This window comes from Miniopterus schreibersii, assembly GCF_964146895.1.
Source record: "Miniopterus schreibersii genome assembly, chromosome: X".
In the NCBI taxonomy this organism is placed as follows: Eukaryota; Metazoa; Chordata; class Mammalia; order Chiroptera; family Miniopteridae; genus Miniopterus; species Miniopterus schreibersii.
The window spans coordinates 105,564,117-105,590,460 of NC_138104.1; the positions used below are offsets into that span (position 1 = coordinate 105,564,117).

The 26,344-nt window shown below is 45.8% G+C and overlaps 1 protein-coding gene across 1 annotated transcript in view; it reads left to right on the plus strand.

Annotated features, from left to right (window-relative positions):
* LOC308551794 (cAMP-dependent protein kinase catalytic subunit PRKX) overlaps window positions 1–25,326 on the plus strand; it is a 45,529-nt gene extending 20,203 nt beyond the window's left edge. The window contains exons 3-9 of the mRNA XM_081126448.1: window positions 1,298–1,561; window positions 7,544–7,663; window positions 10,582–10,677; window positions 12,449–12,506; window positions 14,626–14,703; window positions 16,573–16,714; window positions 20,362–25,326. Of these exons, the coding sequence (XP_080982574.1) occupies window positions 1,298–1,561; window positions 7,544–7,663; window positions 10,582–10,677; window positions 12,449–12,506; window positions 14,626–14,703; window positions 16,573–16,698 (742 nt within the window). The 3' untranslated portion in view covers window positions 16,699–16,714; window positions 20,362–25,326. The remainder of the gene's footprint in view (window positions 1–1,297; window positions 1,562–7,543; window positions 7,664–10,581; window positions 10,678–12,448; window positions 12,507–14,625; window positions 14,704–16,572; window positions 16,715–20,361) is intronic.
* The last annotated feature ends 1,018 nt before the right edge of the window (window positions 25,327–26,344 follow it).

Genomic DNA, 26,344 nt, shown 5'->3' on the forward strand with positions numbered 1-26,344 from the left:
CCTGGCTGTGCTCCCTGAAGATGGGCCCACTGGGTACGCGTTTCCTAGAGATGTCAGAGCGAATATCATAGACGGAGCCGCTTAAAAAACAGACATTTATCTCACCCAGGCCTGGCGTCTGGGAGTCTGGGATCCAGGCGTGCGCAGGGCTGGTTCCTCCTGCGGCCTCTCTCCGGGGCGTGTAGACGGCCGTCTCCTCCCTGTGTCCGCAGGTGGTCGTCCCTCCGTGGGAGTCTGTGTCCTCAGCTCCTCTTCTTATAAGGACCCCGGTCCTATGGGATCAGGACCCACCCTAGTGACCTCATTTGACCTCGGTCACCTCTTTAAAGACCCATCTCCAGCCCGGCCGGGTGTGGCTCAGCGGTTGAGCGTCGACCTGGGATCCAGGCAATCGGGGTTCGATTCCCGGTCAGGGCACATGCCCGGCTGTGGGCTTGATCGATGACTCTCTCATCATTGATGTTTCTGTCTCTCTCTCTCCCTCTCCTTTCCTCTCTCTCAAATCAATAAAAAAAGATATATTTAAAGAAAAAAAAGACCCATCTCCAAATACAGCCCCATGCTGAGGCCCTTAAATATATGAGTTTTGCAGGACAGCATTTAGCCAGTTTATTATCAAAACATGATATTCACTCTCGTGCATTCTCAAGCCTTTGAACATTTCATCAGGATACCCATATCTATTTTATTTTATTTTATTTATTTTATTTTATTTTATTATTTTATTTTATTTTTCTATTTTATTTTAATTTAATTTTATATTTTATTTTATTTTATTTTATATTTTATTATTTTATTTTATTATTTTTTAAAAAATATATCTTTATTGATTTCAGAGAGGAAAAGAGAGAGATAGAAACATCAATGGTGAGAGAGTCATTGATCGAGCCCGCAACCCGGGCCTGTGCCCCAACCGGGAATCGAACCCCGATCTCCTGGATCCTAGGTCGATGCTCAACCGCTGAGCCAGGCCCAGCCGGGCATGACACCCATATCCTAATGTGCATCTCCATGCATGCCATCACTTCTACCTGTTCTGTATTTTCAAATGTATCTACACCGATAACATCTGTCTAACCACATCTTAACATCTGGAAATACTTAGATATTAATTAGCACCTGTCCGTCTGTATGAATATCCTAACATCTGTACCTTAATGTCCACCTGTGCCCCATCCTGACACCTCCCCACGCCTGTACCTTGGTATCCACCTGTGCCCCTTCCTCGCATCCATGCCCGTCTGCACCCCGTGTCTCTCGGAGGCCCATCCCTCGCTCACCGTGTCGTCTCCCGCAGGTTCTGGACCTGCCACGACGACCGTTTCCTCTACATGCTGATGGAGTTCGTGCCGGGCGGGGAGCTCTTCAGTTACCTGCGTAACCGGGGCCGCTTCTCCAGCAGCGCGGGGATCTTCTACTCCGCCGAGATCATCTGTGCCATCGAGTACCTGCACTCAAAGGAGATCGTCTACAGGGACCTGAAGCCCGAGAACATACTGCTGGACCGGGACGGCCACGTCAAGCTCACCGACTTCGGGTTCGCGAAGAAGCTGGTAGACAAGTAAGTGACGCGTCCACCCCTGGACCCCACGCCAACCTCTGCTCCTGGCCACCCCCAATCTGTTCTCTGTTTCTGTGAGTTGTTTTTTTTTTTCTTTTAAAGATTCCACATGTAATTGAGATCGTATAGTATTTATCTTTGTCTGTCTGGGCTCATCCATGTTGTCTCAAATGATAAAATTTCTTCTTTTATAAAAATCTATCTTTATTGTTGAAAGTATATATATACATATATATATATACATATATATATTATTGTTGAAAGTATATATATATACATATATGTATGTGTGTATATATATATACACACACATATATATGTTTTTATTGATTTTAGAGGAAGGGAGAGGGAGAGAGAGAAACATCAATGATGAGAGCAAGTCGTAGATCAACTGCCTCCTGCACGCCCCCTACTGGGGATGGAGCCCACAACCCCGGCATGTGCCCTGACCAGGAATCGAACCAGCGACCTCTTGGTGCCCAGGACGATTCTTAACCACTGAGCCACACTGACCAGGGCAAAGTTTCTTTTTTATGGCTGAATAATATCCATTGCCTATGTCTACCATTTTTTTTTTTTTTTTAATTCATTCATTCGTCAGTGGACACTTAGGTGTTTCCATATTTTGGGTATTGTGAGTGACCCTGCAATGAACACGGAGTTGCACATATCTCTTTTATCTTCTTGGTGTTGGTCACCCTTTCTCCATTTCTTAGCTGGAGTTCTATAAAAATTCACTTTCTGCCCAGCTGGTGTGGCTCAGTGGGTCGAGCATCACCCCATGAACCAAAAGGTCAGTAGTTCGATTCCTGGTAGAGGTCATGCAGGAGGCAGCCGATCAATGACTCTCTCTTCTCATCGATGTTTCTCTCTCTCACTCCACCTCCCTTCCTCTCTCTCTAAAATCAACACAAACATTTAAAAAAAAGTAGCTTTTCCCTCATCAGTCATCTGGTGACCTAGAAATACTGTCTTTGATGAGATACATGGTTTATTCTTTCACTATATTAAAAGATTTTCAAAACCATGGCCTGGGGTGACCTCAAGTGGTGCCAATGCATTTTTTAAAATTTATTTCTTTGTTTTCAATTACAGTCGATTTTCATAATTAGTTTCAGGTGTACAGCATAGTAAATAGACAGTCATATACTTTGCAAAGTGGTCCCCCTGATATTTCCAGAACTAACTGCCAAAGTATATATTTAAAAAATATATCACTTTACACTCAGAAAACACAGGATCTTGCCACATTCCCACAAGTGCCAAGTGCTAATACCTTCCAACATCTAGGCTAAACTTCTTTCCATTACCGTGAATCTCCATTAATGGGAGCACCGCAAAGCAGCGGGTAGGAATGAAAGGTGCCCATAGGGTTACTTGTTTCTACTGGATCCGTGGTCCTGCTAAGCTGGTGAGCTTGGGTTGTTATTGCCTTTGTAGGTGTTGCTTTGCTCACCTGTGAAATGGGAAAAATTGTTTCTATCCCATAGACTTGTTGGTAAGACTGGATGGATCTGCTCATTGGAAAGTGTTTCCTTAGAACAGATTCTGGCTCATGGTTACCACTGAGTAGACATTAGGTGCTTCTGACTTTATCACCATCATTTTCATTGTCATTATCACTGTTGTTATTATCATTATCAATATCATCACCTCACTATCACAATCACCATCATCACCACCATCACCATCACCATCATCACCATCATCACCATCATCACCATCACCGCCATCAGCACCTCCATCATCACCTCCATCATTACCATCATCACCATCACCACCATCACCATCATCATCACCATCATCACCATCATCACCATCACCATCATCACCATCATCACCTTCATCACCACAATCACCATCATCATCACCATCACCATCATCACCATCACCGCCATCATCACCTCCATCATCGCCATCATCACCTCCATCATCACTATCATCACCATCACCACCATCACCATCATCACCACCATCACCATCATCACCATTATCATCACCATCACCACCATCACCACCATCACCACCACCATCACCACCATCATCATCATCACCATCATCATCACCATCACCATCACCATCACCATCACCATCATCATCATCACCATCATGACTGTCACCATCATTACCACTGTTATGGACTGAATGTGTCCTGTCCAAAATTTATGTGTCAAATCTTTAACCCCCAGTGTGAGTATATTTGGAGATAATTCTTGTAGGAGGTGATAAAGGTTAAAGGAGGTCATGAGGGTGGGATCTTAATCCCATAGGATTGATAACCTTATAAAAAATTTGTTTCTCAGAGTTCTGGAGGCTTGAACTCCAAGATCAGGGTGTTGGCCAATTCTAGGTAGAATTCTTTTCCTGAATTTTGGGTGACTTCTTCTTCAGAGTGTCCTCAAATGACAGAGCCCCCCCCCCCCAATTCTTTTTTTATAAGGACACCAGTCATTGAATTAGTCCCATCTTAATCCGGTATGACCTCATCTTAACTTGATGACATCTGGAAGACCCTATTGCCAAATAAGATCCCATTCACAAGAATGGGGTTGAGGACTTTTGGGGGAATACAATTCACTCCCATACAAATGGCAAGGAGAGCAACTGGGGGATTAAGAACACATGAGCGTTTGCCATCTCTACTTTATGGAGAGTCCCCTCTTTCCTTGGCTAACACGGTCTCCCCCCTCTGCCCTAGTGTGGAATTGGTAACAGTGAGCAAGCTGAGAACGATGATGGTGATGATGGTGTCACCTTGCTTTCTCTCCAAGAGCCAAATGACCAAAATGAGATAAGGCCAGGGTCATGGATAATTCACAGTGTCCACCAACCAGCGGTCTCCCAGTTTCACCCAGAGCCCTTCGTCGTCACATATTTACTGCAGGCTGAAGCTCTTTACAGCAATTTATGCCTCTCCACACATCCCGGATGATTTGAGGGGTTTTGCACGAATCTCCTACTCTAACCAGGTGTCAGGCTACCTGAGGCAACTTAGAGACTGGAAATGTATACAGCCCCTGCCCCTTACGCTAGGATGGAGCCAAAAAAAGAGACTCACCTTTCCAAATGTAAGTGGAGACCCTGTATCTAGGGCAGGTACAGTTACCTGCGGCCACCTCCATCTGGTCTTTATTTCAGCGAGGAGTTAGGCTTCCAGGTAGATGCAGGTGACCTTGGATGAGCTACCAGGTGTGTAATCTGATGATTTAATAAACATTGTGAAATGATTGCCACAGTCAAGTTCATGAAAACAAACATCACCTCACACAGGTACCATCTTTTCTGTGATTGTGATAACTTAGCCAATTTTAAGTGCATTATTACAATATTTTCTGTGATTGTGATAACTTAGTCAATTTTAAGTGCATTATTACAATATTTTAAGCTATATTTCCTTACTGTATATTAGATGCCCATTGGTAACTCCATGGATAGTCTGACCTTATAATCAGTATGCTAATAAGTGAAATAAGCTAGACTCAGAAAGACAAATACTGTAAGGTCCCATTAGGTGTAGAATCTAAAATAGTAACACCCACCCAGCTGGTGTTGCTCAGTGGTTGAGCATTGACTCATGAACCAAGAAATCTCTGATTCAATTCCTGGTCGGGGCACATGCCGGGGGTTGCAGGCTCCATCCCCAGTAGGGGGCGTGCAGGAGGCAGCCGATCAATGACTCTCTCGTTATTGATGTTTCTATCTCTCCATCTCCCTTCCTCTCTCTCTCTCTAAAAAAAAAAAAAAATCAATAAAAACATTGAGAGCTTAACATTTGGAGATGTGAGCAGAAATGACTCAAACCTATAGATGTTAATTCAACGTCGTAGCTCTTTTTAAGTCCAAAGAAAAAAGAGACATCGGAGGCAGCACTGGGAAGGGGGTGACCCCAGTGGGAAAAAAAAAAATAGCCAACGAAATACATAACCAGAAATCTCCACCATCCATGTGGGGCGCACTTGGCTATTCACCCAGATACCCTCTAGGTGGAGCTGGAAGCTAAATATTTTGCAAATGATGCCTCTGCAGAGAAAATCCTTTCGGAAGCTCTCTGTCCCACTTAAACCCCAAATACCCTGGTTTCCCTTAAATGTGAGTAGCCTCCGACGCACTTAAAATGTTAGCGAACCCACAGAAGCGCTGCAAACCGTCCAAACCTTTGCAAAAGCAGGTGGAGAAGACAGTTCACAGGACTTTTCCCCTCCGAGGAGAGAATTAGCTTATTTACCCACATAGACCTGAAGTGGGCACACGGAGACCGAGTTATCGAGAGCACGCTTCAGTCACTCTTTTTAATGTTATTTTCCAGGAAAACGAGGACTGTGGGCTCTCAGCTACTGGGTAACCCTGGTAAGCAGCAGTGACAAAGGGTAGCAATGCCTACGAGACCACACGGTACATTCTGTTGGCCTTAACGGTGTTTGCAAGAGAGCAAACCAGCTGAGACAATACTACCGGCTTTGTCCAAGGGGGGGCGATAGTGAATCAGTTGTGATCAGCTAGGTTATTGTAACATCCAACGCTCATGTTTCTGTTTTGTTTCTCCCCCTAAGGAATTTGACTTTATTTTAGTGGGTGGGTTTTTTTTGTTTGTTTGGCAATTTTGACATCCGTCATTTATTATTTTTAAAAAATTTTTTACGTGTTTTTATTGATTTTAGAGAGAGAGGAAGGGAGAGGGAGAGAGAGAGAGAAACATAGATCGGCTGCCTCCTGCACGCCCCCTACTGGCCAGGGCAACACAGTCATTTATTAATTTTATTTTTTAACAACAAAAGTCACCCTTGGCAGTCATTTTACCCAATTAATAAAAATAGCCAAATATATTTCTATTTTGTTTCTTTCTGAGCTGGGTGTCCTGTAGAGACACCATAGAGAGTCGAACTTCAGTTCTCAAACGTCTCCAATGCTCAGACAATTCGGATCTCGACCAAGCTGAAAAATTGTCTCGGTTCTCAACCCGACAACACTTTCTGATCGCTGTGTGATCAGTTTACGTGGGAAAGCAAAAAATAATAATTTCTCGGCCCGACAACATTTTCTGACAGCTGTACAATCTCTCAGGAGACAAACAGAGGAGAGAATGTACGAATCTGACTCAGTTTACCGCTAAACCTCACGTTGTTAACGTCTCAGGAAATTGTGCTGTAACTATGTTCATGTCTTTTTTGCATCTGGGACTCCGGAATGCATTAATTCAATTTAAATTATTTCCAACGGGAGAAAATGATTCAGTTTTCCAACAAATCTCTTTTCGATCTGCCTTCTGGATCGAATTAAATTGTTGAAGAGCCCAGGTTCAACTGTCTATGGGTCTCATTTTCTTATCTGTTATGTTAACCTATGTCTTTTGATTGAGGCATTTAATGCATTTACATTTAAAGGGATTATTGAGCCCTGGCCAGCATCGGCCCATGTACCGAAGGGTCTCGGGTTCAATTCCTGTCAAGGGCATGAACCTGGGTTGAGGGTTTGCTACCTGCCCCTAATTGTGGTGCCCGCGGGAGGCAACCAGTCGATGTGACTCTCTCACATCCATGTTTATCTCTCTCTCTACCTTTCCCTCCCTCTCTTCTACTCTCTTAAAAAAAGAAAATAAATGGAAGAAATATCCTCAGGTGAGAATTAACAAAAAAATAAAAAGTAATAATAAAATAAAGTGATTATTGATAGGCATGTAACTTAAAATATCGGGGGACCTCTGTAAAGTATATGGTTTTCTTACTACTTCGCTGTGCATCTGAAACTAATACAGAAAAATGTTGAATGGAAGCTGTAATTAAAAATAAAAATATATGTAATATTCAAATATGTATATAAGTCGAGGGAATTATTATTGTTTACTTTCCATCGACGGTGGACATTTGCTATTATTTTCTATTGGTTTCGGGTGTGGTCAGACAATGACACCATGAACCCTTCTAATAGGGACCCATCCGTTGCCAATCACCGCTGAGTTCTGTGGGTTGTGTTCTCTCCCCCCAGGACGTGGACACTCTGTGGAACCCCTGAGTACCTGGCCCCTGAAGTCATCCAAAGCAAAGGCCACGGGAGAGCCGTGGACTGGTGGGCGTTGGGCATCCTCATATTTGAGATGCTTTCGGGGTGAGTAATGGCTTCTGGGGAAAGTCAACGCGTCCCCCGACTTTCGTCCCCTGCTCTCTTGCCCTGATCCATTAGCCCCTAGGATGGTGCATTCGTTCGGCCTCCAAATTCTTGGGGTGTGGTTCCCACCGAGATTTCCCACTGCAGACGGTCATGAGTACTCAGTAATTTTTCCACCCCCTGTGTCATTACGAAAACCAAGTTCACAAATGACGACAAGAAAAGTCTTCAGTGGGAGGATGTGTGTTCTATTGACGGGCGATACAAACAGTTACTGTCCTGTTTCTACCAGCGCCCCGCCTTCCTCAAAGAAATTTAAAGGTAACGCTGACATTCGAGATTTAAACCAAATCAACACTAGTATTTTCTTTCATTTTTTATTTATTTTTTTATAGATTTCAGTGAGAGGGAGGGAGAGAGAGACATTGATGATGAGAGTCATTGACCGGCTGCCTCCTGCACGCCCCCTACTGGGGATTGAAGAGCCTACAACCCAGGATGTGCCCTGACCGGGATTCGAACCTGTGACCTCCTGACTCATAGGTCGACGCTCAACCACTGAGCCACGCCAGCTGGGCCGCATGACTTCTTTTTAAAGCTCGGCAATGCAGCTGTTGGATAAACATAAATCAATGAAATGCGGTTTGGGACTTTATGGGAGCGAACAGCATTGCCAGGGAGGAGAGAAGGGGTGCTATCCCGAAACCCCAGACTTGGGTGGGAGGAGATTTGGAAGGTCACGTCTCCTCCTGGTCCAGATACCCAAGGGGTCGAGCATTCGTGAAGGTGTCGAGCATTCGTCAAGGTGTCATCAGGATTAAATGAATCAAGTCTGGGGGTGACGCCTAAAGACAGGTCTGATGTTTCTCTGACCAGAAACCTAAAGCGAGCGACCCACGCTTAGGAATCTTGGGCATGGGGGCCTATCCTCCTGCTGTGAGCTAAAGGCTCTTTCTTGTCTCCGATGGTGCTGGGGACAGACAGACAGACGACAGCCGGCCCGGGAGGTGCCCAGGACACTTTCTGGAGGCTGTCAGATGAGCTGTTTCTCTACTGCCCCCCCCCAGGCCCCCCTTTCCCTTGTTTTTTTTTGTTTTTTTTTCCTTCAGCATCCGTGAGCCTCAGACATGCTGAGTTTACTCCCTGTCGTAGCAAACGACGGACCCTGTTCCCCACCTGTCTGATGCAGGCAAAGCCCACAGAGTTGTACCCGGAAACCTTCCCTTGAGGTTGGAAAGAAACGTGGAAAAGAGGCCTTTTTCTGCGTGGACGCTGTGGCCAGACAGAGTGTGGTCTCTGATCACCGGTGTTTATCCTTCTGTGTGTACATCAACCGCGCATCTAGTTAGGACGTATCTGTCTGTCCATCTGTCACCGGTGTGTGTAGCATCCGAAATACATCAGGCCCGGGGTCGCCCCGTGAAGATCGCACAGTGGCTGTAAATGTGCACCCTGGGGGCCGGCCCCCTCGGAGGCCAGCAGCAGCTTCCACCCGGACCGTCAGTGGCCACTAGGGAGCAGCATTGCCCCAGGATCCCTGAGTCCTGGGCTCCCATGATATTTAAATGCAGGGTGTGTCCCCCCAAAAAATGTAGACACAGACTTTTGAATCATTAATAAAAGGCAGCGTTTATTAAGACGCGTTTCATTTTCAAAATGGAGCTATGAGCTGTTAAAGTGTGTCTACCTTTTGGGGGGGCACCCTGTAGAATGAGGTCCGTGGGTTTTTGTCTTTATTACTTTATTCTTAGGGTCGAATATAAAGTTACAAAACATAATAATATGCCATATTATTAGTAAATATGATATTAGAACACAGTATATTGTTGAACATAATATTGATAGACTATAGTAGAAAATTGTTAAAATAGAATTAAAATATATTAAGATACATTAAAATTACTATATTGGGATTATTATATAAATAATTATTAGACTATTATTAGGATATAATATATTGTGATATTAGAATATGTTAAATATTAGAAAATAAAATATTTCTAATCTAATATAAGAATAGAAGAGGTATATATATAATAATAAATATTATAATATTATAATAATAAATATTAAAATAATAATAAAATAATAATATCACGAATTATGAGCACAAATAAAATTTTAATAGAGCCTGCCCGGTGTGGTTCAGTGGTTGAGCGTCGACCTACGACCCAGGAGGTCAGGGTTCGATTCCCGGTCAGGACACAGGCCCAGGTTGTGAGCTCCCTCCCTAGTCGGGGGCGTGCAGGAGGCAGCCGATCCATGACTTTCTCTCTCCCTCTCCCTTCCGCTCTCCCTAAAATAAATAAAAAATTTAAAAAATATATTTAAAAAAAAAAAAAGTCGCCCCCACCGGACCACGAATGGACGTCTTTGTATATTTTACACACAGGGCGGGATGTGGCACATAGTAGGAGCTCAGAAAAGATGCACAGGACAAATGCAAGCAAGGGACTGGGTTACCCCGCACCCTACAGTCTGGCTGCCACGCTCGGTAACTTGATAGAAGCCAATGTGATGAATTCACTCAACCACTGAGCCACCCCGGCCAGGGCATGGGAGTAACATTTTTTTTTTTCTTTAATATCTTGTTTTTATTTCAGAGAGAGGAAAGGAGAGGGAGAGAGAGACATGGATCGGCTGCTCCGTCCTGCAGGCCCCCCACTGGGGATCGAGCCCACAACCCGGGCACGGGCCCTGACCAGGAATCGAACCCTGACCTCCTGGACCCTAAGTCGCCGCTCAACCCCTGAGCCAGGGCATGCAAATGACATTTTTTTAAGCTGCGTGCGAGAGAAGTCTGCATGAGAGAAAACTCAGGCCCGCCTTGGAGAAGCGGCCACCGCCATGGTCACCCCGCGGGTTTCTTTTCTCCAGGCCGGATGCCCGCTAAAAATAAACGTTTCTGTTTCCGACAGGTTCCCTCCGTTTTTTGACGACAACCCATTTGGCATTTATCAGAAAATTCTTGCCGGCAAAATAGATTTCCCCAGGCACTTGGATTTCAATGTAAAGTAAGTCGAACGGTTTCCCTGGCCTTTGGGAATTCGGGGGTAGGGGGGTATTTATTTTTAAAACATCAAAAGAAAAAAAAATCCCTGTCCAGACATCTGCCCAGCAGGAGAGCACAGTGTGTTATTCAGGGTGACGCGTTGGAAGTATTTGGACCCTCACCTTTTCCACGGGCACAGAAAAAGCTTTCATTGATCTGCTTTCAGACTGTTTAACCTGTTAAGGAGCGTTGGCTGTCGTCGATGCCTTTTGGGATTCACGACACTGACAATTAGCCCATAAATACGTTTGTTATATTGGACGGGAGAGACGTTCGGGTACCTAGCACATAGACGGTCCCCCTTTCCCGGCTCATTTTGGGGTTGGCATCCGCGTGAATGAGTTTAGCAGAGTCCGACTTTCCTCTCCTGCTCGAATGATTCTCATATTTTACATTTTTTTATTGTTAATCGTCACCTGGGGATATTTTTTTCCATTGATTTTTAGAGAGCGGGGAAGGGGAGAGAGACAGAGAGTAACAAGGATGGGAGAGAGAAACACATCGATGGGTCGCCTCCTGCACCAGCCCGGACCAGGGCTGGAGATCGAACCTGCAACCCAGGTCCACGCCCTTCCCGGGGAATCGAACCCGAGACCCTCGCGCGGGCCGACGCTCTGAGCGCTGATCCACACCGGCCAGGGCTATTCTCAAAGGCCTTTCTCACGCTCAGATTTTTACTGATGGACAATTTCGCTTCAAGAACTTTTTTGTTGACTCAAAACGAAATGCATCTTTCGGTCTGAAACTCGTTAATTTTATGCCGATGAGCAGGGGGGCGGGGACTACGTTTTTAAAATATATATATAAGAATGCTTTTGGTTTTTCCAGATACCTTCATCAATCTGATCCCCTTTTCGCTATTTCGCACCGTCATTGTTGCCTGAGCATTGGGGGCAGGTGCAATTGCTCCCTCGCTGGTGGGAGTGGGGTCCTTGGGGTATCTTGAGAGAAGGAATTTTTCTAAGACTTGCACGGGAACATGAGCGATTTTTATTTTCTGGTCAGTTCTATCCCTCGGTTTCCAAAGTCCCATTTCCTTTCAACCAGTCCTGGAAAAGGTGTAGCTGGGGGCTCCGGCGGAGCCCAAAGCAGGGCCAGTGTCCAGAGCGTCCGATCCGTGGTGGAGCTGGGTCTGATGGAGCATTGGGGTAGTTAAAAGTCCATTAGTCCATGAGCCGTGTCGGCAAATGCAGAGCGTGAGAGCTCAGCCCCTGCAACAGGAGTCCCAGGAGAGCCACAGAAGGGGCTCCTTTGTTTAGGAGCATATGCAGCTCAGATTTCCTGCTTCTGGACTGGACACACCTATTCTGGCCACTCCCAGGTGTGACTGACAGACAGGTAGGTACTTTCCCATGTCACCCAGACCTTACTGGACACACGTCTATTGTCCAGTCCCTTCCGCCAGCAATCTGTGGGGAACAGGCCTACAGAGTGCACGTCTCGTAGTCTTAAATCCTGTTTTCTATACAAAGATGTAATCAGCCTCTATCCCCCCCCGAGCTCAGCCGCGGTGTACAGGAAACCCAGCCTGGCATAAATTATTTAGGAACTGATAGCGGTAAAAAGGAGTGCCAGAAAGTGCTCAGAAAATGCTAGAAATGGAGCCGCTTGTCCAAATGCATCTGTCGTGTGGGTAGATTTTTCGGGCTGTTGACTTGCTCGGCTCTGTATCAAGATATATATGTTTGGTGTTTTGTTTTTTTTTAAATTTTCTGTCTCCTTTTTCCAAACAGAGACCTCATTAAGAAACTTCTCGTGGTGGACAGAACACGGCGCCTTGGAAACATGAAGGTGAGTGTGTGTTTCCCTTATGTATTAAGGGGTTTCCGGGATGAGTCCCTGTCACTCGACACCATGCATTTCAATGTAGAGAGAGAAACAGAGGCACAGAGTAAATGTTGAATCACTGGCCAGATTTCAAGTCTGAGTTTCTGGGTGCCCCAAATCCAACTGGGTCTATACCCCGTCTCTTCTTGTGTGCAAACAAGCAAATGACTGTAAAGTAATTAATTTATCTATCATCTATCTATCTATCTATCATCATCTATCTATATCTATCATCTATATCTATCATCTGTCTATCTAATTTATCATCTATCTATCATCTATCATCTATCTAATCTATCTATCATCTGTCTATCTAATTTATCATCTATCTATCATCTATCATCTATCTATCATCTATCTAATCTATCTATCATCTGTCTATCTATCTATCATCTATCTATCATCTATCTATCTATCTATCTATCTATCTATCTATCTATCTATCTATCTATCATCTATATCTATCTACCTATCATGTATCTATCTGCTAGCTACCTGCCCATCTGTCTGTGTTTCTTCCTATCTATCTATCTATCTATCTATCTATCTATCTATCTATCTATCTATCATCTATCTATCTATCTATCATCTATCTATCATCTATCTATCTATCTATCTATCTATCTATATCTATCTATCTATCTATCTATCTATCTATCATCTATCTATCTATCATCTATCTATCTATCTATCTATCATCATCTATCTATCTAATCTATCATCTATCTATCTATCTACCTATCATGTATCTATCTATCTGCTAGCTACCTGCCCATCTGTCTATGTTTCTATCTATCATCTATGCAGATATCATAATATCTTAGTATCTGTACTAGAGTTTGAACTACTAGAGAGTAAACTCCAAGTCTTTTTTGCTTTCTCTCAACCTCCCTTGAGGTAACAATCAACAGATTTTTTGCTGTGGAACTTAGGTGTGGATGGAAAAAGTTTTTTTTCCAATAGCAAAAGAAGAGTTGTCAGGATAATAAGATCCGATAAAAGGTGACACGATTCCCATCAGCCTTTCTTTCGTTTTGCAGCTGCGGTCGTTGCGAATTTTCTTTCCTGTGGGTGAGACTAAAATGGAAACGTTAAAAAAAAAAATCACGATACGCATTTTGAAAATGCGGTGTCAGGTTCAGACCCACTGGTTCCTCTGTTACAGAACTCATGAGTTTCTGTCTTACAAATTTCAACACTGAATGGATTAAAAAGGTTGCCAAAAGTGAAAATTTGGGGGGGGAGGGATTTTCAGAAGTGAGAATGACATCGGTGTTGGCCAGCTGGCCGTCAGCACCCCACTTGGAGAGTGAAGCAGACAGACTCTAGCTCAGTTGTTACCCAGGAAGGTCATCTTGGGCGGTTGTTGAGATCTCTGAAGTTGGACACCCCTCAGGTCGTCTTCATGAGACTCCCTGGCTGGACGGTACTGAAGCAAATGTCATCATTTAGGGAACCTCGGTGTCTGTGTCTGGCGAGGGTAATAAATACCAAAGAAAACTGTCAAGACGAAAACGGGTGACAAATCTAGGAATTGTTGTCTGTCTTATTGTATGTTGAGAGGCTGGCCCACGGTTATGCTTTATATGTTTTTATTGATTTTAGAGAGAGGAAGGGAGCAGGAGAGAGAGACAGAAACATCATTGATGAGAGAGAAACATCCATGGGCTGCCTCTTGCACGCGCCCTATTGGGGATCAAGCCCACAATCTGGGCATGTGCCCTGACCGGGAATCAAATTGGTGACCTCCAGGCTCATGGGTTAATGCTCAACCCCAGAGCCGCACTGGCCAGGGCATACGCTATATTCTTTATTCCGGATTAGCACACACGTGAGTGTAATGACTATTTCTACTAGGAAGGAAAATGCTTTAAAAAAAAAACAAAAAAACAAACCTAACTTTATTGAGAGTTTTCCCTAATAAGTCACACTCCAGGGACAATTACTGAAAACCTCGCCAACATTTTTGTTTGTTTCCATGCCTAAAAAAAAAAAACCACGCAGATCCTTCACAATATTTTCTCTCCCATCCCTGTCAAAATTCTGTACCCTGATGACACAATGACACGTGTTTCTTTTAAAGAATGGAGCAGATGACGTCAAACGGCACCGTTGGTTCCGGATGGTAGACTGGGAGGCTGTCCCACAGAGGAAACTGAAGGTACAACATACGTCCACGGGCGACTCTTACCTAACTCGCACCCTCCCCAAAAGTTATAAAATCCTCTGACTCCAAGACTTACTTGTGTATGGTGGATACATAATTAATTTGCACAACTGAACCCATCGTCTCAAACCATTCACAGGCCACGTTGCCTGTTCGGTGGATCTTTTAGCCCTAAAGAGGCACCTAGATGGGGGGAGTTAAGACTCCAGCTTTTGCAATTGGACTTTTGAATGTGTGTATTTCGTTCATCTTCACTCAAGGATATTTTTTCCATTGAATTTTAGAGTAGAAGAGAGGGGGGGAGAGAGAGAGAAACATCGATGAGAGAGACACATTGGTTGCCTCCCACAAGCACTGTGACCAGGGCTAGGGATCGAACCTGCAACCAAGGTACATGCCCTTGATCGGGAGTCGAACCCGTGACCCTTCAGTGCTAACCACTGAGCCACACCGGCCAGGGCTGCAATTGGGCTTTTGGAGACCTGGCTCCATTGCTCAGTGGCTCTGTGACCAGGTTGAGCTCTGATCTGGCTGCTGTTTAATGGGGAGTTACATAGATAAAGCGAGTGTGTAGGACTTGTGGGTATGTTGCAATGATGCTGGTAGACTAGATGCAGAATATTCTTTGGATTGCCTTCCTCCGAATGGAGCAGGTGTTTGACAGAATTCCTCAATACCAGGGATCCCAACTTGGGGCTTAGAGTCACCACAGAGATTTAAAAATGCTGATGCCTGGGCCCTGCCCACACTCTGCGGTCTCCCCAGACCAAACTCTGCGGTCAGTCCCACCCACACTCTGGGCTCAGCCCCGCCCACAAGCTGGAAGTAAGCCCCTCCTACACCCTGGGGTCAACCCTGCCCATAGCCTGGAAGTCAGCCCCCCAACAATCTGGAAGTCAGCCCCACCCATAGCCTGCAAGTCAGCCCCCCAACAATCTGGAAGTCAGCCCCCCACAATCTGGAAGTCAGTCCCCCCAACAAGGTGGAAGTCATCCCCCCCAATAATCTGGAAGTCATCCCCCCCCAATAATCTGGAAGTCAGCCACCCCAACAATCTGGAAGTCAGCCACCCCCAATAATCTGGAAGTCATCCCCCCCTACAGTCTGGAAGTCAGTCCCCCCAACAAGCTGGAAGTCATCCCCCCCAATAATCTGGAAGTCATCCCCCCCCCAATAATTTGGAAGTCAGTCCCCCCAACAATCTGGAAGTCATCCCCCCAACAATCTGGAAGTCAGCCCCCCACAATCTGGAAGTCAGTCCCCCCAACAATCTGGAAGTCATCCCCCCCAATAATCTGGAAGTCAGCCCCCCAACAATCTGGAAGTCAGCCCCCCAACAATCTAGAAGTCAGCCCCCCAACAATCTGGAAGTCAGCCCCCCAACAATCTAGAAGTAACCCCCGCCCACACCCTCTGGGCTCGGTCCCACCCACACCCTGGGCTCGGCCCTGCCCACCCCTGGGTTGGCCCCTCCCACTCCTAGGCTCAGCCCCGCCCACCCTCTGGGCTCAGCCCCGCCCACCCCTGGGTTGGCCCCTCCCACCCTCTAGGCTCAGCCCCGCCCACCCTCTGGGCTCAGCCCCGCCCACCCCTGGGTTGGCCCCTCCCACCCCTAGGCTCAGCCCCGCCCACCCCTGGGTTGGCCCCGTCATCCTCTGGGCTCAGCCCCACCCACCCCTGGATTGGCCCCTCCCGCCCCTAGCTCAGCCCCGCCCACCCTGGGTTGGCCCCTCCCACCCTCTGGGCTCGGCCCCGCCCACCCACATAGAATTGCTGCAAAGAGCCAGAGCGGTGGAGGGAGCTGCGGACACCCAGGGGCCCACCCGTCCTCCTAACGAGGCCTTTGCATCTCGCCCCCCGCAGCCCCCCATCGTGCCCAAGGTGTGCGGCGAAGGCGACACCTCCAACTTCGAAGCTTATCCTGAGAACGACTGGAACGCGGCGCCCGCGGTGTCTCCCAAGGACCTGGAGGCCTTCAAGAATTTCTGAGGCCCACCCCTGGAAGGTACTTCTGTCTATTGAGCAAATCAGCAGATCAAGTGCACAGGTGATGTTACAGAGTCGTGCGCCCGAGAGCCACCCAAGGTTATTCACCAGGGTCGCCCCAATACATTCAATTCAGAAAACACAAAATAAAAATTTACAAAAAAAAAAAAACACGCCAGCAAGGTTGATGGGTCCCCAAGGAGACGGAGAAAACCATGCAGCAGAGAAAAATAATCGTCTGCTGAACACCCTGCGCAGAACACACCGTCCTGGGAGGGAGGGACTCGCGTGATACACGGGGAACCTCCAGTCCCTGAGGATGGGACAGTTCTGCAGAAATGCCAAGAGGAAAGCGGGGTAAAAGCTAAATGACAGAGGGAAATAATTAGTAGAGAAATGGTCACGTCTGCTGGACACACAGATATGTTATTTTAAATACGTTTTTATTGATTTTAGAGAGAGAGAGATAGAAACACCAGTGATGAAACAGAGTCTTTGCTGGGCTGCCTGGTGCACGGCCCCTACTGGGACTCGAACCCGTGACCTCCCGGTACCTGGGACGACACCCAACCAACTGAGCCACACCATCCAGGGCTGCTGGGGACACGTTTCTCTTTCAGACACACGACAGCCACGTTGACCACGTGGATTGGTTTCCATAACAGGGCGTGTGCCCTCAGTGGTCCGAGCCACCTCCAAAGCGAGTGAGGTCCAGTTACGGGTTTTCAAAAAAAAAAAATCACAAAATGTTCCTGAGTTTTTTAATATTGTTTTTCTTTCTGGCCTCCTCGGTTCCTCCCCTTTTGTTTGATTTGCGCATAGCATTTCATGATGGATGTTTATCCGGTAATTTCAAAGGAGTAAAAGGCTTGGTTTGTTTTGTCGTGAGGAACACTTCATTGATAAGCCAAGCACACAGGTGTTGTTTTTTAATTCTAATAGTGATATTGTGACATTTATTAAGGAAGCTCAGTTGGTTGAGTGTCGGTTGACCCATGAACCATGGTATCACTGGTTCGATTCCTGGTCAGGGCACATGCCCAGGTTCGAGGCTCCATCCCCAGTAGGGGACGTGCAGGACATAGCCGATCGATGACTCTCTTTCATCATTGATGTTTCTCTCTCTGTCCCCCCCCCCAAAAAAATCAATAAAAATATTTTTCAAAAAAAAAGAAATAACCTTTCTCAGTGCGGTGTATGTTCTTGGGGAAATGTGTGTAAATAGCACTTTTGCTAGTGGAATCATTTTTATTTTATTTTATTTTTTAAATATAATTTTTAAAAAATATATCTTTATTGATTTCAGAGAGAGGAAAGGAGCGGGAGAGAGAGAGATAGAAACATCAAGGATGAGAGAGTCATTGATCGAGCCTACAACCCAGGCATGTGCCCTGACCGGGAATCGAACCCCGATCTCCTGGATCCTAGGTCGATGCTCAACCGCTGAGCCACACCCGGCCGGGCTGGAATCATTTTTAATGGCCTCGGGTTCAATGTTGGGGACAGTGTTGGATGACATTGGCTTGATGAGCCATTGGAAAGCAAAACACTTTTTCACGCCTTAGCCTGTTTGGCTCAGTGGTTAGATCATCGGCCCGAGGACTGAAGGGTCCCGGCTTTCGATTCCAGCCCAGGGCACCGAACCTCAGTTGCAGGTTCGATCCCCAGCCCCAGTTGGTGAGCGATGGGGGAGGCAACCAGTCAATGTGTCTCTTTCATTGATTTTTCTCTCCTTCCACACTCTTGGAAAAAGCAATAGAAAAAATATCTGCGGGTGACAATTAAAAAAACAACACGCAAACACATACACTAAAAAGCAGCGCCACCATTTCATGATCCCGTGGCTTTCTATTTATTCCACACATTTGGATTCTGCTCTTTCCTTTGGAAAAGCCCCGACACATGAATATTTTAACCGCTCTCAGGCGTGTTTCAGCCGACAGTAAACTGCACACAAGGCGAAACAAAGGCCTGGCGTGTTTGCCTAAGAGCAATGAGGTGTGTCCGTATCATGCAACAGAATAATTTTTCATGAAGCGAAATCACATGCCGTCGAGAGGCCGCTTCAGCTCAAGGACCGCTCTCCGGAGATTATGGATAGCCGTTGACTTCACTCTTTATCTCTGCTGGAATTACCCGGCCTGCTTTTCAGCGTGTGTGTGTGGGGGGGGAGACGTTAGGGCCGCCGGCCAGGGAGGATTCTAATCATTTTCCGTTTCGGTTTCCTTCGTGATAAGCACATTGAAACAAGGATCCCGTTTTGGGTGAGCAGCTTATCTCCTTTCTTAGCTTGGGTAAGGAGGGGATAACTCAATGGATGCAGGTATCATATAACATTTAAAGCTCACCTTTGCCCATGTGGCTCAGTGGCTCAACGTCCACCTAGGAACCAGGAGGTCAGGGTTCGATTCCCGGTTAGGGCACATGCCCGGGTTGTAGGCTCGATCCCCAGTAAGGGGCGTGCAGGAGGCAGCCGATCCGTGACTCTCATCATTAATGTTTCTCTCTCTCCCTCTCCCTTCCTCGGAAATAAATTTAAAAATAAATAAAGCTCATCTTTAACATACTGTTCCATTTCTTTTAGGAAGCATACCTACGCCCCCCCTCTTTAGAATTCAAGTTTGTAGATCTTTGCAATAAGAATTTCAACCACAGCCTCGGCCGGGTAGCTCAGTTGGTTACAGTCCTTTCCCAATACACAGAGGTTGCAGGTTCCATCTCGGGTCAGGGCACGTGTAAGAATTAACCAAGGAGCCTTCTCTTTTTTAAAAAATAATATATATCTTTATTGATTTCAGGGAGAGGAAAGGAGAGGGAGAGAGAGAGATAGAAACATCAATGATGAGAGAGTCATTGATCGAGCCCGCATCCCGGGCATGTGCCCTGACAGGGAATCGAACCCTGATCGTCTGGATCCTAGGTCGATGCTCAACCGCTGAGCCAGGCCCGGCCGGAGCCTTCCTTTTTACAGCTGCATAGTATTCCATCGTTTATTGGGAAGAGATGAACCAAAGAATTCACATGCATGTCTGCATAACCAGTGGACACAGACAACTGTGTGGAGAAGGCCTGGGGGGTGCTGGCAGGAGCGGGGTGCAGGGGGCCCACCAAAGGAAAATTGGGGGCATCTGTAATACTTTCAACAGTAAAGATATATTTAGCCCTAGTCCGTTTGGTTCAGTGGTTAGTGCATCGGCCGGCAGAATGAAGGGTCCCAGGGTTCAAATTTGGCCAAGGGCACGTAGCTGGGGTGCAGGCTTGATCTTCAGCCCCAGTCGGGGTGCAGATGGAAGGCAACCCATGCACGTGTCTGTCTCACATGGTGTTTCTCTCTCTGTCCTTTCCACTCTCTCTGAAAAGCCATGGGAAAAAATATCCTCTGGTGTGGATTAAAAACAACAACAAAGATATATTAAATAAAAAGATTAGTCAGACCGAAAAAAGAAGAACCAATGAAGCATAAGTGGAACAACAAATGCATTCCTCCCTCCCCCTCTGTCTCCCCTTTAGCTCCCTCTCTAAAATCAATACTTAAAAAAATAAAATAACATAAAATAAAAATTAAAGATAGTTGGATTTCTTTGGTGTTATTAATATTATTACACAACTTACCCACTTTTTTGGAAACTAACCAGATCCTTTGTCCTGTTTGGTCCCCACTTGCAGCCCTGAGGAGCCGCCTGGGGGATGTGCCCGGGCCTGTGCCACACGAACCCACGTGGCATGTAGATACCCGGGGTCGGAGCGCACTGGACAGTCGTGGACCTGGCGTTACCTAAGCAACTGGAAGAACTGGAAGCCGGCGCACAGTAGGACGTTTTGCAAAGCTGTCCGGTTGTCGAGTTGACCTTGCCCGTTTGCCTGGGTTCCTACTGTGTTCATCCCTTGGTTCTCCTCGTAGACTCAGCTTTATAAGTTTGAACTGAATGTGTTTGGTGATAACCACATTGTGTCTGTGGGTGTGGGTGTGGGTGCGGGTGGGTGTGTGCGAGCGTGTGTGTAAAAGACAATAGGACAGAGACCCACGGCCACGTAGGGGTCCACACGTCGCGCGTGAGCACGTGCGTAAAAGACAATAGGACAGACCCACGGCCACGTAGGCGTCCACACGTCGTGTGTGAGCACGTGCGTAAAAAACAATAGGACAGAGACCCACGGCCTCGTAGGGGTCCACACGTCGTGCGTGCCTGTGCGTGTGCGTAAAAGACAATAGGACAGAGACGCGCAGCCACGTAGGGGTCCACACGTCGTGCGTGAGCACGTGCGTAAAAGACAATAAGACAGCCACGTAGGGGTCCACACGTCGTGCGTGAGCACGTGCGTAAAAACAACAGGACAGAGATGCGTGGCCACGTACGTGTCCATACGTCGTGCGTGCCTGTGCGTGTGCGTAAAAGACAATAGGACAGAGACGCACGGCCACGTCCGTGTCCACACGTTGTGCGTGAAGGACACTAGGACAGAGACGCACGGCCACGTACGTGTCCATACGTCGTGTGTGCCTGTGCGTGAGCGTAAAAGACAGTAGGACAAGAGACCCCGCGGCCACGTCAATGTCTGCACGGTGCAGAGCCTGTGATGTTTCGTTTCCAAATTTCTTTGTCAAGAATCTGTTCTGTTGGGAGCAAAGCCTGAAATGTATGATGTCTGCTTTTTTTTTTTTTTTTCCTTCTTTTTTTTTTTTAAATCTATGCATTTTTAGTCCTTGGTGAAGAAATACCACGTGGCCTTCTATAGCTAACATCCTCCTATGCTGCCTATCAGGTCTTCAAGCCAGAAGGAAAGGGAGAGACACGCGGGCTGGACTTTTAGTACAAGCACAGGTTCAATGAATGGCATGCAGTTAAGAAATTTTCTATCCCCCCCCCCCCAAAAAAATTCCACATTGCATAGGGGGAAGGCTACCTATAAAAATTCCAGTTGAAATCTCTTGTGCAAAAGGTACCTCCCAGAGCTAACAGATGAGTCTGTATTGGTTCTGTTGCAAGATGATCCCCCCTCGGGCAAAGGTTTTCTTTACATTTTCATTTTGGAAAAAGTAAAAAGCAAATGACCGGTAGGATGGATGTCAGTGTTGGATGTCGTCGGAGGAACTGGTTTCTGCTCAGTTGCCTTTCTCCTTGTAGACGGTCAAGCTGGGTCTGTCGGGCACATAGTGGTCTCAGTGGCCGGGCAGGCTCGGGGGCCATCGAGGGGGCCGTGGGATTTCTTCTCCTTGGACCTGGTTATGGAGACACCTTGACGGGAAGGGACCCTGCAAACACTCACCCTTACGGTGGACTTCATGAAAGCCGGAGGTGGAGTTGGCCACCATACCTGTGTGGTTTAGATGTTCATTGTCCCCCAAAACGGGACACAAATGGAATACAGGTCCTTGGAGTCTGTCTTGTCCATAATTCGTTTTCTTTACGCTTCTGCTTTGTCTTCTTGGTGACTCTGATCCTTGCTGTAAAAATCCAAACTGGGCATCCCATGTGCGGTGGACTCTCAGAGGGCCCAGGCACAACCTTCCCCGGGGGGGAGATGTGACATCTGTGCATTTAAGGAGTAGGTTCCAGAGCCTACCCAGACCTCCAGGACTCTTTCTGCCTCCTCCCTTTTCTCTTATGTTCTGTCGAGACAGGTGCAGCTCCTTAGGCAGCTGGAATGGGGGCAGAGTATCCCCAGGGGGTGGGTGAAAATGGGAGAGGAGAAAAGGCGGGTTGGGCGCCGTCTCAGGCTTCTGCAGCTCAGGTGTGTCCTTGAGTCACCTGGTGGGTCTTTGCTGTTGATATTGTCTCCCGTACTGTGCCCAGGAAAGCATCTCTTTCCGTAGCTCTGTCTACCTCTCTCTTCTGCACACACATCTGGCGATGTGGCCGGAGAGGCGCCTTTTGGGAAACTCATGCATCTTCTTTTCAGTAGCAACATGTCAAAGGAAATGCATCCCCCCCCTCACACTTGGGCCGATGCCACTCATGAATCAGAAGGCTACGTACGGGGGTGTGTCTTGGAAAGTGCCACGGACACAGCTTGTGCCTATAAAAGCTTTAAAAGGCAGTAATGTTGAAGATGCTGAACGTTCCCCCTTCTCAGACATGACCTATGGTTCAAACAGATACAAACTCAGGACATGAGCGTGAAGACAAAATTTGGGAAAACAATCTCTTCACAATGCGTAACTCAGTGGAAGGTTGTTGCTAACGGATGCAGTGCGCACGTGGTCCTACGGAACGTGTCTTTAGTCCAGATTTCACAGTGGGCATCCTGTGTGGATTAAGTGGAGGGTCAACACGGCCTAAAACGTGAGCAGTCTCTGAACCGTTTCATCGTCGGATGTTAGATTAGATTGGCCAGGTGATACTGGGCACTGACACAGAAAGAAAAGCATGTCTCCTGTTTTAAGACTATAAGATAAACAATAATAGTAACAGCTATTATTATTGTTATTTTGGAGCCATCTGCTTAAAAAAAAATTTAAAAATAAGTGAAACACTGTTCTTGAATATAATAAAAAAGTGGGCACAGGCACATCCACCCATATGCATATATTTTTAAAAATATGTTTTTATTTATTTCAGAGAGAGGAAAGGAGAGGGAGAGAGAGAGAGAAACATCAATGATGAGAAAGTCATTGATTGGCTGCCTCCTGCACGCCCCCTACTGGGAATCAAGCCCACAACCCGGGCATGTGCCCTGACCTGGAATCAAACCAGTGACCTCCTGGTGCATAGGTCGATGCTCAACCACTGAGCCATGCTGGCTGGGCCATGTGCATATTTTTTAAGTTTAAATCTTACTGTCCAGGATTTAACAAATGAGATAGAAGTGTTGTCAAGGAAGCAAGGAATGCGTTGCCATCTTAATTTTGAACAAATACGCAAAGACAACAAATGTTTGGATGCATTGTCCTTGAAGGACATGGCCATCAGCCATGCAACACAAATTAACAATTAAAGTGAATTCCAGGACTACCGGGTGCTGCTAAAACTCCCCTTTGACATTTATGCCCATTTTAGAAGTTGCATGTGCTATGTGTTAATTGTGGTGGGGCGTAAATTCAATTGTGCGACAATGAAAAATCAGATTTATTCAAAATGAGTTCGTAAACGCATGGGTCACACAGGGCATATAATTAAAAAATAGTTTACTCAGGGGGAATATTCTGAAATCTACATATCTGTGATCATCTATAATCAGTGTGTAAAGTTTTGAAGCAAATTCATGGAAAATGTCACAAAAATCAGGCAAAGCGATAGACGTGTTTTATGCAAGTTAATGAGGTGGCAATATTGGGGATGCCTATAACCCAAGAAGAAGTGCATAGGGGCAGGTGTTGTTTTCTTAGTGGAACTATCACTCGCTTGCTTTCACCTGCATCTATAAAGCTAAGAAAATAAAGTCACAACTGAACACACAGCATAGCATACATTTGTTTTGGCTGATTTCTAATCCCTTCCCCAATAGAAGTCAGAATCCTACTCAATGTAAATGTATCTTTCGCCCGCAATGGGCCTGTATCTTGATCGCTGCTGTCAATGGCACAGGATAGGCAAAAAAAAAAAAAAAAAAAAAAATCCCAGCAACAAGATACTATGTGTCCACTTTACACCATCCACGCACAGAGATCAGCCACACAACCCGCCTCTTTATACGTGTCTAGAACGTTTCGTTTCATCCTACACATCTAAACGTAAAAACCCACATGCTGCAAATGTCAGACTCACCCGTCGCCCTAAACAACTGTGTGAATGTGGGATGAATTTCCCATTTAGCTGTTGACCTAAGTTGCCTTTAAGATGTTGGACCGTTATAATCGGGAACGTAGGGCCGATGCCATTAATTACAAATCCCAGCACACCTCTCTGTATTCCCGTTTCCGACGAATTAGTTCAACTTTAGGGGGTGATGTCCACTTACCTAAAACAAAGAGGAAAATCCCATGAACGGTTGTATGGATAATGTATTTGGATAGCTTGTTTGCTGTGTGTGTGTGTGTGTGTGTGTGTGTTGGTGGAGGTGGAGTGTGTGGGGGTGATTTCACCCATTGGGACATTCTCATATCACATTTGCTTTGCAGACCCTGAGGGCTTGCCTCCAGGGGATCAAATCCTTCATCAAAGGGAAAATGCTCTGAATGGTTTTCTGTAAATTATTGTGTTTTTAAGACGTTCCAGCTTGCTTTCATTTGATCTTTCACGGTGCACACTTCTGTTATTTAAGTAAAAGTCATTACCTATGTGTTTTTCGTGAATGGGATTAGAAACCATTTGACCCACAGGCCGTCTTTTCTTGTCCTCTCCAGCTTTGCTTTTTTCTCCCACTGTGCCGTGGACAACCTGGCTGGGTCCCCATGTGGCTCTAGGGTCACAGGACGGCCGCGGGATGCTTTAGACACGAGACTGAACGCCTTTGCAGGAGGGGCACACCCAGGCTATCAGCCACTGGGATCCCTGCAGGGTTGTCCTAGCTTCTCACGTGTGGGTGGGGAAAAAAACAACCCAACCTGTTTCTAATCCCATCAGTTCCTTGCACAATGAAAATCACTGTGATTTGTATATATGCTCTTGGAAAATTTTACTGCTGTCTAATTTATGGAATAATACTATTGATTCCAGGTTTGTTTAATAAAACTTTGTACCTTTTACGAAGCCTGATTCTGGTCCGCGTTTTCTGTTGCAGGATTAAACTGTAGTTTGCCTGCTTCTATCTAGTCCAGGAGTCCACAATCTTTCTATTTTATTATTTTATTTTATTTTATATTTTATTTTATTTTAATTTAATTTAATTTTTTTATTGATTTTAGAGAGAGAAGATGGGAGAGGGAGAGAGAAAAACATCAATGTGAGAGCAAAACATTGATCGGCTGCCTCCTGCACGACCCCTACTTGAGCTCGAGCCTGCAACTGGGAATCGAACCCACAACCTTTTGGTTCAGAGGTCGACGCTCAACCACTGAGCCACACCGGCCAGGGCTGCAATCTTTTTTTGTTTTATTAATTAAATTTAATTTTTTATTGAGATGTAATTGACATATAACATTCCATCAGTTTCAGGTGCATAACACGATTGGATATGTGTATATATCGCAGAATGATCACCCCCAATAAGTCTAGTTAATGTCCGTTGCCCCACATTAATGAGAATGTTTAAGATCTACTCTCTTAGCAACTTTCTAATACAGAATTCAATGTTATTCTATCTTTTTCTATCTATTCTATCTTTTTCTGGTACAGATGATAGGCCAGATGATTGACCCTGGGTAACTGAAACCACAGAGAGCTAAACACGGATATGGGGGTGTGGGGGAAATACTGTGTATTTGACATTGACTAAGTTTGATGTGTACGCCGTGTTGCTTTGGTACATTTCTGTATTACAGTATAGTGGCCCTTGTAGCGATAGCTATCACCTTGTCATTTTGTGTGTGTGATGGGAATAGTTAAGGTCTCATTTCTTAGGAAATTCGATGATTATAATACAGTATTTTTGTCTCTATGCAGTATACCATGCATTAGATTTCTAGGACATTTTTATCTACTAGTTGCCATTGCAGACCCTTAAACAACATCTCTCGTATTCCCCACCTCCTAGCCGCTGGTAACCACCCTTTTATTTTTTTAAGATTCCACCTGTAATTTAGATCATACAGTACTTGTCTAGCTCTGAC